The 17,992-nt window shown below is 35.3% G+C and overlaps 1 protein-coding gene across 4 annotated transcripts in view; it reads right to left on the reverse strand.

The window, feature by feature from the left end:
• Window positions 1-17,992, reverse strand: part of MYO3A (myosin IIIA) — a 239,557-nt gene that overhangs the window by 181,026 nt on the left and 40,539 nt on the right. For all 4 annotated transcript variants that reach the window (XM_037740961.1, XM_017535518.2, XM_017535516.2 and 1 more), the window contains 2 exons: window positions 4,372-4,476; window positions 3,760-3,859 (listed from right to left, as the gene is read on the reverse strand). In XM_037740961.1, the coding sequence (XP_037596889.1) occupies window positions 3,760-3,859; window positions 4,372-4,476 (205 nt within the window). The remainder of the gene's footprint in view (window positions 1-3,759; window positions 3,860-4,371; window positions 4,477-17,992) is intronic.

The following is a 17,992-nucleotide window of genomic DNA, read 5'->3' on the forward strand; positions in this document are numbered from 1 at the left end:
TCACTCATTCTCTCTAGGTTAGCAATGATGCGGCTCACCCCAGACAGGACTGCAGAAGATTCCAAGTGGCTTCCCCGGGAATGTCAAGTGAGAGTGGTAGTAAGTGTGAGGGTAACATCGTTTGGTTCTGTGACACCACCTAAACGTAGTATCAAATTGTAATTCCCAGTATTGGGGGAAGGACCTGGTGGGAGGTAATTGGTTCATGGGGGAGGATTTCCCTTTGCTGTTTTTGTGATAGTAAGTGAGTTCTTACGAGATGTGGTTGCTTAAAAGTGTGTAGCCCTTCCCCCTTCAATCTCTCTCTCCTGCTACCATGGTAAGATATGCCAGCTTATCCTTTGCCCTTCTCCCATGATTGTAAGTTTCCTGAAGCCTCCCCAGCCGTGCCTCTTGCACAGCCTGTGGAACTGTTAGTCAATTAATCTCTTTTCAAGTTACCCAGTCTCAAGTAGTTCTTTATAGCAGTGTGAGAACGGACTAATACAGAAGGTAAGAGCTCCTTCCTGCCCTCGTTATCTTTTCAAAAGCTCATCTCCACTCCAGCCTGGGCAACAGAATGAGACTCTGTTTCAAAAAAAAAAAATCATCTCACTGCCCTGCCTCACCCTGTTTTATCTTTCCACAATGACCCTAGAATTGGAAAAGGTTTCTCCCTTTTTTCTATCCTCTCTTACATAAAACCCCATGGTATATCCCTGAAAACTCTCTCTCCATATGCTAATGAGAAGGTAAAGCAATTTAGACAAGACTTTCCTCAGGAGATAGTCTTTCCTCGGGAGATAGGCTTGCTACAAATTTCTATTTTTGAATGCTAAAAGCTGAATGTTACCTCAGTCATTTTTTTTTTTGCAATTTGCATTTCTTCTAGAATAAATGTTAATATTTCCCTGCTGCCAAACAGAGAGATGTCTCAGGCACACTAGGGTGAAGATCATTTCTCAGGCAAGAAAGCAAGAAAAAGCACGTAAATAAATTTCAAAGTACTTTCCAAGTTACAAGTGTAAGAGCTCTGACTGGGAAAGACTGTGGTGCCTTTAAGGTAGTGAAAGGAGCAGACCTGGCTAATAGGTAATAGGAAGACAGGGTACCTGATTAGCACCAAGAAATATAAAAAAGTTATTACTCATTAGCTTACTTTGTGCCAGCACAGAGGATCCTAAGGAAAAATCCTCCCTAAGGGATAGAGGAAGTCATTGAATGGGATACTGAACAAGGTGGTGGCAGGATCAGATGTGGTTTTTGAAAGGATCCCTCTGGCTGCAGTGTGGAGAAAGGACTGGAAGGAAGGGAAAGAGACTAGGATTCAGAGTTCAGTAACTTTTGTCTGCAGGAGCCCAGGCAAAAGATGAGGGGTAGAACTAGGGCAGGAGTAGTAAAGATAGAATCTGAGGATACCTAACAGAGAGACAAGTTTTGTGACTAAGTTGTATAAGTGGGAGGTGAAAACAAGGGAAGACTCAAGGATGAGTCTAAAATTTTCGTCTTGAGCAATGAGTAGATGTGGGTGATTTTCTAAGGCAAGACACTCTTTATATGTAGCAGATTTCTAGAGACAGATGAGGTAGTATAGCTCCACTTTGGACATTCTGAGTATGAGGTACCTAGCAGCCATTTAAGATCTTCAGTACCCAATAATGAGCTGATAGTATACTTATGAAGTGAACAGATTCAAATAAAATTTATTCTAAGACCCTTTACTCCCAGCTGTAGCTTTCTCTGAAAATTTGATTTAAAAATAAAATGAGGACATTGATTTTCAGTTTGATTTTGGAAGCTGTGGTTTACAACCTCTTGTTCTTTCTGCCCTCAAGAAGTTCCACTATAAATGCACACACCTCCCATCTTCAGGTTTTAATTCATACAACCTACTAATCACTGTAGGCAAACTGAATCCATGTCCTCTTACTGTGGAGAATAGAAATATTATAAACACTATCGTATATGTAATTAATATTATGGTGTCAGACACTAGGAAAGCATGTAATAAGCAATTGGCCCTCTTTTCTAATTATTGCTGAAAATCTGTAAATCAAATAATTTAAGACCAAAGCTCTCATTTTAACTACTCCAATTTATGACTTTTTAAAACAGTACCATATAAAAGGTTGCCTTGTTACCTAAATATATGTTTTTAATCTAGTTGATTTTGAAGGAAATCATAGGAATTTACATTTCTCAAAGCTTCCAGTTTACCAAATTTTTCTTTAATGGCTAAAAAGTTGTTTACTGATACTTGTTTTAACAATTTTCAATTTACGCTATACTTATTGTATCTATTTTTTAGAGCAAGGAATTATGAGATCCCAAGTTAAATATCAAGTTCTCCATTTGAGTCTGTCTTAGAGTATAGCCAGAATTATTTTCTGGAGAGAATAATGGCCCTTCCTGTGAGGAGTGAAGAATGTTTTATTGTAATTTCAAGCAGAAGCCCTTATTAGTACACTAACCCAGAAAGATTGCTCAAGGCTCTGAATTTAACCAGCAACATAGACGAGCTACACCCCAGTTATTAATAAGCAACATAGACTAGCTATACCCCAGTTATTAATTAGGAATTCACAAATTCACTGCTGCTCAGTAGTTTTCAAATGCACAGGTGAGAAAAAACCCATGCACATGCATATTTGAGGATACAGTATTCATCCATTCCTCTCTAGATGCTCTGAAATTCATTCCTGGCCTAAGCCAAAATGTTAGAGAGCTATGCACTTGGATATTAAAGAAATATTAAAAATTAACCCATTAACTTTTTGAGCTTTAGTTTCCAAAATGCAAAATGAAGGAAGATTCATTCATTCAACTAACACTCAGTGAACTTCTATACTTAAAGCATTAGGTCTACGAAATAGACTAAGACACAGTCCTACTTCTCAAAGACCCTGTCTGTCCACCTATATTTCTAAGTATCTTTATATATTTTAACCAATTAAATGTATAATTATAATTCTATATGATAAATGCAAACATGGAAGTATACACAGGTTACAGAAGCACAAGGAGGGATATCTTATCCAACTAGAGTGCAAAAAGGAAGGAGAATAATGACTGAAGGATATTGAGGCATCTTCAGGATTACTGTCACCCACTCTCACAGAAAAGCTTAGTAAATATGGAAGTTTATTATCTCACATAACAAAAGGTCCAGAGATAAGGCAGGCCCCAAAGTTGACTTAGTGGCTGAATGATGTCATCAAATACCCCCATCCTTCCCCTCTCTCAGCTTTGCCTTTCTCAGAGTTGGCTTTCGCTTAGGACAGAGCACTTTAGTCACAGGTAACTGTAGCAGTCTCAGGCATCACCGTAAGACACACAAGAGTCCTGAGGAAGAAAGAGACCATCTTTTCCTGTGTCTCCTTAGGAGGGAAGAAACACTCCCAGATGATAACGAAAATTTCCCCTCACATCTCAAAATCCTGAATTTGGATATACGTCCATTTGCAAAGCAATCAGTAGTAGGAACCATGAGATTGCCATTATAGGCTTATAGTAATCATTTGAGATGCTGTCTGTTTTAGAGGATCAACTATTCATGTTACTACACTGGTGTTACACAAACTAGCTGACTTGAAAGAAGTCACTCTTTCTTCTGGGAATCTCTCATTTGCCAAATTATCTCTGCACTTCTTACCTCAATAAGATATTACTGATTTTTCCTCTACTTTAATACCTAGAAAGGAAAGCCATTCAAAAAAGATCAAATCACATGATACTAGTTCATTATGCAGTTAAAACTCACGCATTTTGAACAAAACTTACCAAAATCTACTAGTTTCACTCCGCCTTCAGTGGTCAACAGAATATTATTTCCTTTCACATCTCTGTGGATAGTTTTGTTGTTATGCAAATGTTGAAGTCCCTAGAAGATGGGAAATATATAATGATATAATGACTCTTAACAAAAGCATCAAATTACAAAAATTTTTAGATGATGTACTTGTACAAAATCAATAGGAAACATGTTAAAATTAACATTCAGACACTCAAATGTTTCACATTGAGTTAGTCACATCAAAGTACATCATTTCCACTTTGAAATATCATATTACAAATGTGTTCATTTCAATGGAAGAAAATATTTCATATACTTATTTAAGATAATGGCCAAAAAATCCTGTTATTAGTTTTCTACCTTCATCACTATCACAGTCTCAGAAATATACTTAAGAGGTCAGAATTCAAGATCCTGTTAGCATAACAAGAGTAGATTTATAGTGGAAAAGAAGAATTAGCTATGCTGAATATGTCAGATTTTGCATATATTCTTGCATCAATAAATAACTAATGCAGTGGCATTTTTCTAAAAATAGATCTTTTTTTTTAACTGAAGCTGCTTCATAATTAATGCACAAACAATTTAAATTGCCTTACCATTAGTGCTTCATGTAAAATATAGGCAATTAGAGGCTCACTCATTCTTTCACCCCTCTTCAGAAATCCTTTCACAAGGTCAGTCACTGATCCGCCATTGCACAGCTAAACAAGAATATTTTAAGATGGATATGAAAATACATGTGACATTCTATGTTCTTGCTAGAAAATGTTTTCTAAAAATTTTTAAAAGTGTTCCAATGTTTTGTTTCAAATGATTAATGCCATTGTCTTTATGGTTTAATAAATACAATGAACATATAAACTTATACTTGTGTAAAATTAGCTCCTAGAACACAATTTTCAAATGAATTAATTTTTAGAAAATAAATTTGGAGAAGCATTGGAGCTTGATTTTCAAATTCAAGGATAAGAATTATGATTCTACAAATTATTCTCAAATTTTAGGATCTAAGGCTTAAAAGCATTATTGATTACTGATAGTTTAATCAATAATGCGATAGATTCTATCACCTCAAAACACAGTCATGTATTGTTTTGTATGTATATTAGTTTAAAAATTGACAAAATTTCAGAATACATTGAAGTGAGGATTACAAATAATATTTTAGAAAACTATCTAGAATATCATGTACCCATATGTACTTTAGCATCCTCCTTCCCCTCCCCACCCCCAGAACAGGGAGAATGTACATAGAAAAACAGGAGGAAGGAATAGGGTAGGGGATTTTTCCACATCTATGTTCTCCAAACTTAGGTAACATTAAATTCCACAGAAAACTATCAAAAGAACTATATGTTTGCAGAACAAAGAAATACTGATATTAGCAGCAAATATTAATAGAAGAGGGAAGATAACTGGATAAATGGCCCTGGAACAAGAGAACGTCCCAGTGAAGCACTGACCCCACAATTCCTGGATCCTCCAGTCCCTAATCCTTTAGTCTTTGCCGTCAGCCTTGCCACACCTCCCAGGGCTCCTTTCTGACTGTGGTTCTCCTGTCCACCACCCTGACATTCCAGGCCTCCTCCTTTCCCATCTGCTTGAGAACTGAAGAAACCATCATTTCCCTGAATCTCTTCTAACCCAAGTCAAAAGGTGGGAGCAGATATGTGTATTTTTATTATCCTATTTGAAAAACTAAATACATTTTCTCATTCCGTTTTTCCTAATATGGTGATTAGATTTTACTGGATGCCTGAACACTTCTGGAATATTGTGGATTAGATAATAATAGTTAAGATGTATTGCATACTTACTTTGTGCCAGGCACATTTCTAATCAGTTTAATGATTACCTCTAAAGCTCACCACCAACATCTTCATATTAAAGATTAACAAACAGAGGCACATTTACAAGTGGTGTATTTCTTCATTAAAAGAAAACTTCTTTCAGGTTATACAGAAGCCTGCACAGCCTGGCATTACATGACCTGCATCTTTCTTCTGTATCAGAAAAGGGAATACCCTTTTAGTTGCATAAACAAAAGAGTGTTGCTGTCCTGGAAGCAGAATACAAGGTCAGACTGGCTCCACTGTGGCCTAGCATTAGTGGCTCACAGAATTACTCAAAATTGACTGAAAAATTGTGTCTTTTAAATGGCAAACTGTTTATGTAGAAACAAAAAGCAAACAAACAAACAAGAACAACAACAAAAAAAACAAGCAAAAAAACTAAGTTTGGTTGGGTGCAGTGGCTCACATCTGTAATCCAGCACTTTAGGAGGCCAAGGTGAAAGGATCACTTGAGGCTAGGAGTTAGAGACCAGCCTGGGCAACACAGCAAGACCTCTGTCTCTAAAAAAATTTTTATAAAAATTAGCCAGGCATAGTGGCACATACCAGAGGTTCAACTATTTGGTAGGCTGAGGCAGAATTGCCCGAGCCTAGGAGTTCGAGGCTGCAGTGAGCTACTGCACTACAGGCTGGGCCACAGAGTGAGACCCTATCTCTAAAAAAAAAGTAATAAATAAAAAACCTAAATTTTAGGTCTATTTTTTAAACTTCTAAAAATCACTGTAGGGAGACTAAATTTATCTTTGTATTTCTCCAAAGTGTGGCCTGTATTTAGCTGTACCTTCTACAGTTGACTATTATGATAATACAGGAGTAAATATGTGGCTTATTTGACTCAGCATAATGCATTTCAGATTCGTCTACACTGTTGCACATTCTTTTTCTAAATGCCAATTTTTTTTTTTTTTTGAGACGGAGTTTCGCTCTTGTTACCCAGGCTGGAGTGCAATGGCGCGATCTCGGCTCACCGCAACCTCCGCCTCCCCGGTTCAGGCAATTCTCCTGCCCCAGCCTCCTGAGTCACTGGGATTACAGGCACGCGCCACTATGCCCAGCTAATTTTTTTGTATTTTTAGTAGAGACGGGGTTTCACCATGTTGACCAGGATGGTCTCCATCTCTTGACCTCATGATCCACCCGCCTCGGCCTCCTACAGTGCTGGGATTACAGGCTTGAGCCACCGCGCCCGGCCGCCATTTTAATTTTTTAAATTCTATTTTGATGCTGAGTATTCCACTGAATGGGTGAACCACTTGTTTATCCATTTATAAAATTGAAAGTCATTTGAATTGTTTTCAGTTTTTGGCAATTATAAGTAAAACTACTATGAACATTCACATAGAGGTTTTGATGTGAATATACATTTTTATTTCTCTTGGGTAAATACAAAGAGAGGAAACTGCTGAATCCTATGGGTTATATATTTAACTGTCTCTGCATCTGCCAGAATTTCCCACAGTGGCTATAGCTATACCATCTGCAGCCCGTCTAGCAGTGCATGAGAATTCTAGCTGTTTCACATCTTCATCAGCACTTGACATAGTGAGGTGTTTTATTAAAATCATTCTATTTTTTAATTTACTTGTTTTATTTTTTTATTATTTTTAAATTTCAGTAGATTTTTGGAGAACAGGTAGTGTTTGGTTACATAAGTAAGTTCTTTAGTGTTGATTTCTGAGATTTCAGTGCACCTATCACCCGAGCTGTGTACACTGTACCCAATGTGGTTGTCTTTTTTCCCTCACCCCCACCCCCACACTTTCCCTCATGTCCCCAAAGTCCAACGTATCATTCTTTGCTTTTGTGTCCTCATAGCTTAGCTCCCACGTATGAGTGATAACCTATGATGTTTGGGTTTCCATTCCTGAGTTACTTCACTTAGAATAATGGTCTCCAATTCCACCCAGGTTGCCGTGAATGCCATTATTTCATTTCTTTTTATGGCTGAGTAGTATTTGATCACATATATATATATATGTGTGTGTGTGTGTGATTGATATATATACACACATAATATATATAACGTTTGTATATACATGACATATATATCACATATATATGATCTCTCTCTCTATATATATATGTCACATTTTCTCTATTTACCTGTTTATTGCTGGACATTTAGGCTAATTCCATGTGATTGCAATTGCAAATTGTGCTGCTATAAACATGCGTGTACAAGTATCTTTTTCATATAATGATTTCTTTTCCTCTGGGTAGATACCTAGTAGTTGGATTGTTGGATTAAATGGTAGATTTACTTTCAGTTCTTTAAAAAATATCCACACTGTTTTCCACAGTGGTTCCATAGCGGTGTTGATGGGTGTATAAAAGTGTTCACTTATCACCACATCCACGCCAACATCTATTATTTTTAAATTTTTTTATTATGGCTATTCTTGAAGGAGTGAGGTGCCATTGCATTGTGATTCTGATTTGCATTTCTCCGATAATTAGTGATGTTGGGCATTTTTTCATATGCTTGTGGGCCATTTGTATATCTTCTTTTGAGAACTGTTTATTCATGTCCTTAACCCATTTTTTGATGGGATTGTTTGTTTTTTTCTTGCTGATTTGTTTGAGTTCTTTGCGGATCCTGGATATTAGTTCTTTGTTGGATACATAGATTTTGAAGATAGTCTCTTACTCTGTGGGTTGTCTGTTAACACTACTGATTATTTCTTTTGCTGTGCAGAAGCTTTTTAGTTTAATCAAGTCCCATCTATTTATCCTTGTTTTTTTGCATTTACTTTTGGGTTCTTGGTAATGAAGTCTTTGCCTAAGTCAATGTTTCAAAGGTTTTTTCCCATATTATCTTCTAGAATCTTTATGATTTCAGGTCTTAGATTTAAGTCTTTGATCCATCTTGAGTTGATTTTTGTGTAAGGTGAGAGATGAGGATCCAGATTTACTCTTCCACCTGTGGCTTGCCAATTATCCTAGCACCATTTGTTGAATAGAGTGTCCTTTCTCCACTTTATGTTCTTGTTTGCTTTGTCAAAGATCAGTTGGCTATAAGTATTTGGCTTTATTTCTCGGTTCTCTATTCTGTTCCATTGGTCTACGTGCCTATTTTTATATTAATACCATGATGTTTTGGTGATTGTGGCCTATAGTATAGTTTGAACTTGGATAATGTGATGTCTCCAGATTTATTCTCTTTGCTTAGTCTTGCTTTGGCTATTTGGGCTCTTTTTTGGTTGCATATAAATTTCACGATCATTTTTTCTAGTTCTGTGAAGAATGATGGTGGTATTATGATGGGAATTGTACTGAATTTGTAGATTGCTTTTGGCAGTATGGTCATTTTCACAATATTGATTCTACATATCCATGGGCATCGGATGTGTTTCCACATGTTAGGAATAATAAGTTCCTCTTTAAAAGGTTTAATTATGTAATGTTTTTATCCTTTGTTCAAAAGCCTAACCTCCTTGTACTTTCTTATTTCCAGCCTGCAAACCACCCTCCCACTCTCTAGTTGTGCCTGGACATGCCTTGCACTATAACGAACAAACTCCTCCTTCTCTTATAAATCATGTGCTTACCATGTTCAAAAAAGTTTAAGTCTTAGCCAACTGGGATCGACTTAGATTGTGTGGTCCAACCTAGACAACAGGGGATGGACACAGGGAAAGGAACTGCATTAGGGATAAAAACTCCTCTCCTTTGTTCAGTGAGCTCTTGCAATCATAACTGATGCAGGCAGCACCTTCTGCAGAAGTAAATTGCCTTGCTGAGAAAATTTTTTCCCTAAGTGCTAATTCTTCTTTACAGTACCATGCATTTGTTTCCAACATTTCAGCACCGTTTTGTAGTTTTCCTTGTAGAGGGTTCTCACATCCTTGGTTGGATATATTCCTAAATATTTTATTTATTTATTTTTGTGGCTTATTGTGAAAGAGGTTGAGTTCTTGATTTGATTCTCAGCTTAGCTGCCACTAGCATATAGTAGAGCCACTGATTTGTGTATATCAATTTTATACCTTGAATCTTTGCTGAATTCATTTACCAGTTCTAGGAGTTTTTCAGATGAGTCTTTAGAGTTTTCTAGTACAAGATCATATCATCAGCAAACAGTGACAGTTTGAATTCATCTTTACTAATCTGGATGCTCTTTATTTCTTTCTCTTGACTGATTCCCTTGGCAAGGAATTTCAGTACTATGCCGAATAGAAGTGAAAGTGGGCATCCTTGACCTGTTCCAGTTCTCAGGGGGAATGCTTTCAACTTTTCCCCATTCAGCATAATGTTGGCTCTGGGTTTGTTGTAGATGGCTTTTATTACCTTAACGTATGTCCTTTCTATGCCAATTTTGCTGAAGGTTTTAATCATAAAGTGATGCTGGATTTTGTCAAATGCTTTTTCTGCATCTATTGAGATAATCATGTAGCTATTTTTAATCTGCTTATGTGATGTGTCATATTTATTGACTTACATATGTTAAACTATCCCTGCATCCCTGGTATGAAACCCACTTGATCATGGTGTATTATTTTTTTGGTATGCTGTTGGATTCAGTTTGCTAGTATTTTGCTGAGGGTGTTTCCATCTATGTGCATCAGTATGTCGTTTTCTTCTGGTCTGCAGTTTTTGTTGTTGTTGTTATGTCCTTCCCTGGTTTTGGTATTAGTGTAATACTGGCTTCACAGAATGATTTAGGGAGAATTCCTTCTCTCTATATATTTTGGAATAGTATCAATAGTATTGGTACCAATTCTTCTTTGAGTGTCTGATAGAATTCAGCTGTGAATCTGTCTAATCCTGGCCTTCTTTTTTGGGGGGCAGTGGTTGGCAATTTTTTTTATTACCATTTCAATCTCACTGCTTGTTATTGGTCTGTTCAGAGATTCTATATCTTCCTGGTTTAATCTGGGAAGGTTATATATTTCCAGGTATTTATCCATCTCCTCTAGATTTTCTAGTTTATGTGCTCAATGGTGTTCATAGAATCCTTGAATAATCTTTTGTATTTCTCTGGTTGCAGTTACAATATCTCCCATTTCATTTTGAATTGAGCTTATTTCAATATTTTCTTGGTTAATCTTGGTTGAACCAGCTTTTTTTTTTTAATTCCATTTAATTCTATTTTGATCTTCATTATTTCTTTATTTCTGCTGGGTTTGGGTTCGGATTGTTCTCACTTCTACAGTTCTGTGAGATGTAACCTAAGATTGTAGATTCGTATTCTTTCATACTTTTTGATGTAGGCATTAAATGGTATGAACTTTCCTCTTAGCACTGCTTTCACTGTCTCGCAGAGGTTTTGATAGATTGTGTTACTATTATGGTTCAGTTTAAAGAATTTTTAAATTTCCATCTTGATTTCACTGTTGTCCCAATGATCATTCAGGAGCAGGTTATTTAATTTCCATGTATTTGCATGGTTTTTAAGGTTTCTTATAGGAGTTTATTTCCAATTTTATTTCACTGTGGTCTTGATATGGCTTTAACAACTAGAGGAACATCAGAGTTTTTGGTTTTGTGCCAATAGGATTAACAACATGGACACACATGGAGTGGTTTTCAGAAGCAAAACATTTAATAGGCAAGCAAGAAGGAAGTAAGAAGAGAACAGCTTCCCCATACAGAGATATGGGATGGGGGCTTGGAACAAAAATAAACTCTGTGTGTGGCAGAAAAGCAGTTTATAACATTGGGAGGCTGAAGGAGGCCATGTCTGGCTTGCATAGGGCCCAGGTGATTGGTTTGACTAGGTGTGTTACTTATGTAGCCAGTGAAAAACCTGGCCTCTTTACCTTAACCCTTTAATATACAAATGCAGGTTGGTAATGATGTTTTGAACACATATTGTTATTTTACACTTGGTGCTGGTGGTGACAAGGAGAAGATGGTGGGAATCGCCATATTGAGTGAACCCAATTTTTAATGGCTGGCATTTGCCTATCAAAGCTTGCCAGCCTGGTCTTTCAGGCTGCCTCTTCTATTAGAAAAGAGATGGTTTGGGGGTTGTGTGTTATTACAGGAAAATTTCCACTGAGATCCCTTACCCTTACTATCTGCATAATTTTTTATTAACTCCTGTATTAGTCTCAGAGAGTACTTGATATAATTTTGATTTTCTTAAATCTACCGAGACTAGTTTTCTGGCCTATCATATGGTCTGTCTTGCAGGATGTTCCATGTGCTGATGAACAGAATGTATATTCTGCAGTTGTTGCATAGAATGTTCTGTAAATATCTCTACTTGTTGTGGGGTATAGTTTAAGTCCATTGTTTCTTTGTTGACTTTCTGTCTAGTGGAGTATTAAAGTCCTCCACTATTATTGTGTTGCTGTCTATCCCATTTCTTAGGTCTAATAGTAATTGCTTTATAAATTTGGAAGTTACAGTGTTAGATGCATATATATTTAGAATTGAGATTTTAATGGAGTATCTTTTTCCATCTCTTTACCTTAAGTTTATGTGAGTTCTTATGTTTTAGATGACTCTTCTGAAGAGAGCAGAAACTTGTTTGGTAAATTTCTATCCATTCTGTCATTCTGTATCTTTTAAGTGGAGCATTTAGGCCATTTACATTCAATACTAGTATTGAGATGTGAGGCACTATTCTATTATACATCATGCTATTTGTTGCCTGAATACCTTGATTCTTTTTCATTGTGTGATCGTTATATAGGCTCTTTGAGATTTATGCATACAGTTGTCAAAATCCATAAAATGTCTAGTATAGCGCTAGTGAAACCTAATGTAAACTATGGACTTCAGTTAATAATAATATATCATCCTTTGCTCAATTGCAACAAATATAACACACTAGGGCAAGATAAAGCTTATGTAGCTTTCTACTTTCTGCTCAATTTTTCTGCAAACCTAAAACTGCTCAAAAAATAAAGTGTACCAATTTGTTTAAAAAATATAGTTGCCAACATCAAGAATATACAAAAAGGGCCTAAAATAATAAATATGAAGCACACAAAACTAATCCAAGTTCAATATAAATGAATGTCTTGAATGTCTTCTCCAGAATAAAATCATTCTACTCATGACTGAATTTTATATCCAGTACATTTTTACACAGGTGAGGTACTGACACAGAAAATGTCTTACTATTATTTATATATAAATTTTTTCATAATGTAATACTTTTGATTAAGAAAATGGATTTTTAGAAGACTCATAATTTATTCCTTTAAAATCAACAAGTATTTATTTAATTATTACTATATGCAAAGCACTGAGTAGGTGCTCAAGTGCATCACAGATGACTAGGACAGTTTCTGTTCTCAAAAGGCTTAAAATACAATCAGTATAGGGAGGAAATTGTTGTTGTTGTTGTTTGTTTGTTTGTTTGCTGGCCTGGAGGATATTTTATAAACATTATGTGGGTTTCTTTGCTTGTTTTTTTGTTTGTTTGTTGTTGTTGTTGTTTGTTTTGTTTTGCCTGTGGAAGATTTTTTACCCAGTGGACACTTCACAATGTTTGAAAATATGTTTTACTGACAAGGCTGTGAAACTGCTATTGGCATCTAGAGGCCAGGAATGCTGCTAAACATCCAGTAGTGCACAGGAAAGGCCCCCCACAACAACTATCCAAGCCAAAATGTCAACAGTGCCAAGGTTGAAAAACCCCCTCATTAGAGGGAAAAACACAATTACCTAGATTATATGTCAGGTCTTGAATTATAGTTATGTGGTAAAAGATTTAAGTGCCAAGTATTACAGAATTTCACAGAAGGTCATAGCATTGAGTTGGGAGGGAAAAAATAAAAAGTTTAAAAGAGAGTATTAAATCTGCTGCCATGTATGTTGACAATAGTTTCTACAGATTGTTTTGGTATGTTTACTTTGGTTATGATGTTTTCTGGAACACAGAAGTATGCTTGGAAGGGTGGTTTGGGTGATTCATATTTATCAATTTTTTCTGTATGTTTACTGTGTTTTTTCTTTGGGGGTGTAATACAAGAAAGGCTTTCTCCAAATTAAGATAATATTTTGTGACCCTGGTAAGACAGTGATTAAATCATTTTATTACTATGACTACTTAAGGTCTCTAGACTTTTTAAAACAAGTATGTGTATTAATACCAAAGCAGGAAATTTTTAATAGATAAAAAAGAAAAAATGCTATTCACTTTAATAACTGCAAACACTGTAATTCTGTAGAAGCCATTGAGTTGGCTTGTAGTGCAGGGGGATATATCCTTACAATTGATTGTACACTAAAATGCAGTAAGTTGCTTTCTTCAGAAAGAAAGACCAGTTAAAGTCACACTAGAATGTGGGGTGAAAGACCTGAATACCAATTCGCTAAGAACTCCAGGAAAAGTCAGTGGTGACCAAAAAAAAAAAAAAAATTGATAATCCTCTATTGTACAGATCTAAGCAAACAATATGGAAAAAAATTACAATTGAACATTTCCAGACAATGAAATAGTAGACAAGCAGCCATAATAATAGTCTGCACATACCAAAAATATGGCCCACAATTACCACGAGCAACAATAGTACCTTATCAAAGGGATGAATACACAAATCTTTCTGAAAATATAAATATAGAAATCTAAAGCATATAAACAAACTTTCCCCATAAAATTTGTTTTGTGGCTTGAATTTCACCTGATAAATTCCCTTAAAGAGTTATTAGTTATCTGAGAAATTCAATTAAGATAGTAATTCCTACATAGGATCTATTATTCTATATATTCTGTAATATTCTTATATTCTCATTTATATTAGGTAAATATTTTATAGAAATAATAAAGTACAATTTTAGGTGCTATATGACTTAATTTGATATGGTTTGGCTGTGTCCCCACACAAATCTCATCTTCAATTCTCACACGTTGTGGGAAGAACCTTGTGGGAGGTAACTGAATCATGGGGGCAGGTCTTTCCTGTGCTGAGCTCATGAAAGTAAGTCTCACAAGATTTGATGGTTATAAAAAGGGGAGTTTCCCTGTACAAGCGCTCCTCTCTTTGCCTGCTGCCAACCACATAAGATGTAACTTGTTCCTCCTTCCCTTCTGCCATGATTGTGAGACTTCCCCAGCCACGTGGAAGTCCAATTAAACCTCTTTCTTTTGTAAATTGCTGGGTCTCAACAGACTAACACATTATTTCTATTCCAAATAAGCATAGCTATTTACTTTTTCAAGATAAAAGGCACTTAAATAAAAACAAACTCAAAATCATTCTCAAAGTTTAACATATAAAAGGAATAGAACAAGTTATAAGATATTCAAATTTTACATATAAATCACATAGTATATTTAAAAATATAATAAGCCTTATTTCCTTTATGTCGTCTATATTACTTGCTATATATGTTATAAAAAATAATTCACATTAGAAGCCAGAGATTTGGGAGCAAATAACAACAACAACAACAACAACAACAAAATGATACACAATTGCAAAGAAATAGCAATACTGATTTCAGAAACAGAATCTCCCAATTCCTGTCTCCCTAAAATACTGAGACTCTTCTGTATGACATTTTTATATATTTCTATCTGGAAGTGGAAGTGAGATGGTAAACAAATAAAAAGGAGAAATGTTTTCTCTTTTGTGCATCTATTTGGTAAAGAACACGTACCTAAGATTTGTTAACTTCTAGTATTTATAGCTCAGTAAGTTAGTCAATGTAAATCTAGACTCCTGCTCTTCAAAGTCACAAAATTCTCATTCTATATTATGTGAGACACACAAGTTTTATTCATTAATTAATTTTATTTAATTTACACTGAGAAAAGATATACCCCACTTATTTTAATTTTTAAGAAATTAGGACCAGAAAATCACAAATGACAAAATTATTAAAATCAAATATTTTCTCAATTGTTTTACTTTGAATGTATATCAGTTTATCTGCTTGACTATGGCTGTACCTGCTGTTAGGGAAATCACTAGGTAAGGCTCACATGAACCCTGTCTGAGAGAAACTGAAGTTCTTAATAATCCCCTCCCCTTGAAGCCTGCCCAACCCCTCCTGTACCTGTTTCATACAGGGAATTCATTTCTCTGACTGTTACTGAAGTAGGACCAGTGGTATAATTTTCAGTACAGAAAAAGTTTTCTGAATGAAACTTCAAGAAGAGTTTGATTAAAATGAAAAAGAAATGAAAGGAGTGAATAGACAAACATGGAAATTATTAAATAGACTGTTGACAAATAAATATCAATACATCACAAATTACTTTGTGTCTGAAAATCTTCCCAAAGAACCTCCAGATATGAACATACCATGAACTCTCTAATTCTTCATTTAGAATTAGTGAAATTTCAAATATGGTCTTTTGTAAAATATGCTTTTCTTCAACCAGCATAAAATGACCTTCTTATATAAAGAAAAGTGACAAGATAATATTCAAACTGAAATATGAGTTTTAAAAAATGAATATGAAGAATTAAAATATCTTAAATGAAAAGCAAATACTGTGTAATTAGGCAACAAATAATAAAAAATAAAAATGACCTTCTTTCCCTTTAAATATAATTGCATCCAGGTGAATCAATTATGTCATATTTAGCCTATGCAAATTTTAAATCACCAAGATAAACTAAAAAGAGGATTTTTATAATAGTAGACTAAAAAATCATTATGTATAGCTTTGCAACACAATGCTAAAATAGACCTTAATGTTCTTTAATCAAACAAAATTGAAGTATAATTTTCCGAAACCAGAGATATACTAATTAAATAACAGAGCAGCACTGAAAATGAATTCTCTACCCTGGCTGTAGTCAAACATTACAAACAAAGCTAAATCAAAAGGTGTAATATATAAACAGATCACTGCAGCTAACATCCAAAGACAGCCTTTGTAAGTTATCTAAATGTATTCTGTCTTTAGGAGAGGATATGAGATTTTTACTCAAATTTCTAAAAAATGATTGCTAATTTCTATAGTTGGCATTTTTGTCTTTGTTATTTTTCAATTGTTTTTTGTTTATTCTAAGAATGTTCTAAGGCCATTAGCTAGACTAGACTATATTCTTTGTGAGGCTACAAAAGCAGAAACTGATTTTCGAATATTCATCCCTGTTTTCACTTTGCTCATTATAAAAGTGCTATCAATATTCATGCTTGAATCTTTTGGAAACACTAATCTTTCGCAAATGCCTGCAAGTGAAATTTCTGGATCATGTGGTAGGTGTATGTATCACGTTATAAGACACTGCTGTATGTTTCCAATGTAAATGAACTGTTTTACACTGTCTTAAGCAGTGTATGAGAGTTCAATTGGCTCCACCACCTCACCAATATTCAGTACTGTCAGTGTTTTAATTTTAGCCATTTTAGCAGGTGTCTAATTGCATTTCATTGTGGTTTTAATTTAAATTTCCCCAAAGACTAAATATGTTGAAGGTATTTTATGTATATGCTTTTGTACAATGACAAAATTTCTTGCTTACTACTTTTAAATTGGATAGGTACCCACTTTATTAGATAGAATTCCCACTATTCCTAGTGTGCTGACACTGTTTATCACACATGGGTATTGAATTTTGGCATGGCTTTCATGATTTCTTCCACTTTAATTCTGTTAATTCTACTATGGTACAAAGAGTTTTAATATTTTAACAAATGCATTTTACTGTTTTAATGAACTTGCACTCACTCCTAAAATAAACTCCATTTAGTCATGATGTATTAATATCTTTATATATTGCTAGATTTAATTTAATATTCTGTGAAGTACTTTGCATCCGAGTTCATATAAAATGTTAGACTCCATTTTCTCGTGTTGTTTTTGTCTTCTTTCAACATTGTTGAGAAATAAAAATAAAATCCTAAGTACCCCAACCAACTGAACAGACCCTCTCTTGGCCAAGTAGACCCTAGAGAAACCTTAAAAACGGAGTCCCCCGCCATGATGGGATAAATTGGACATGTGTTGCTATACCTCTTCTTTTGATAACTGCCATTAGCCTTTCTTTCCTCAAGATTAAACAGAAACCAGCCCTCTTGAGATACTCATTCCATTATTTATTTCAACCAACTGCTTAATGCTACTCATCACTTTTGTGTTTTCAACACAGCAACTAACTATCATTCCTTTCTGATAAGAGACCGCCTGACCCTGGAATGGTTCTGGCCAGTCTTCTGAGGCTGTATGCACTGAGGGCCTTCCTGTCCTCTGCTTCACCTTTTCATGTATAGGATCTAATTGCAGTACATTTAAATGCTACATCCACCCTAAAGCAAACATGGAATGCATATTACATACATAATAACCTACTATGCATGCATATGCCTCCCCTTCATGAATATGTATACTTAGCCAATTCCCTCCACATAAATTTCTTGCCATATCCTTCCCTCCCTCAAAGTACCTGCTTTTGGCTTCTGCTGGAGGCCATACTTCCTAGCCTACAGATGGCTAGCTTCTAGACTGCAA

Source organism: Cebus imitator, unplaced genomic scaffold (assembly GCF_001604975.1).
Source record: "Cebus imitator isolate Cc_AM_T3 unplaced genomic scaffold, Cebus_imitator-1.0 Scaffold92, whole genome shotgun sequence".
Classification (NCBI taxonomy): domain Eukaryota; kingdom Metazoa; phylum Chordata; class Mammalia; order Primates; family Cebidae; genus Cebus; species Cebus imitator.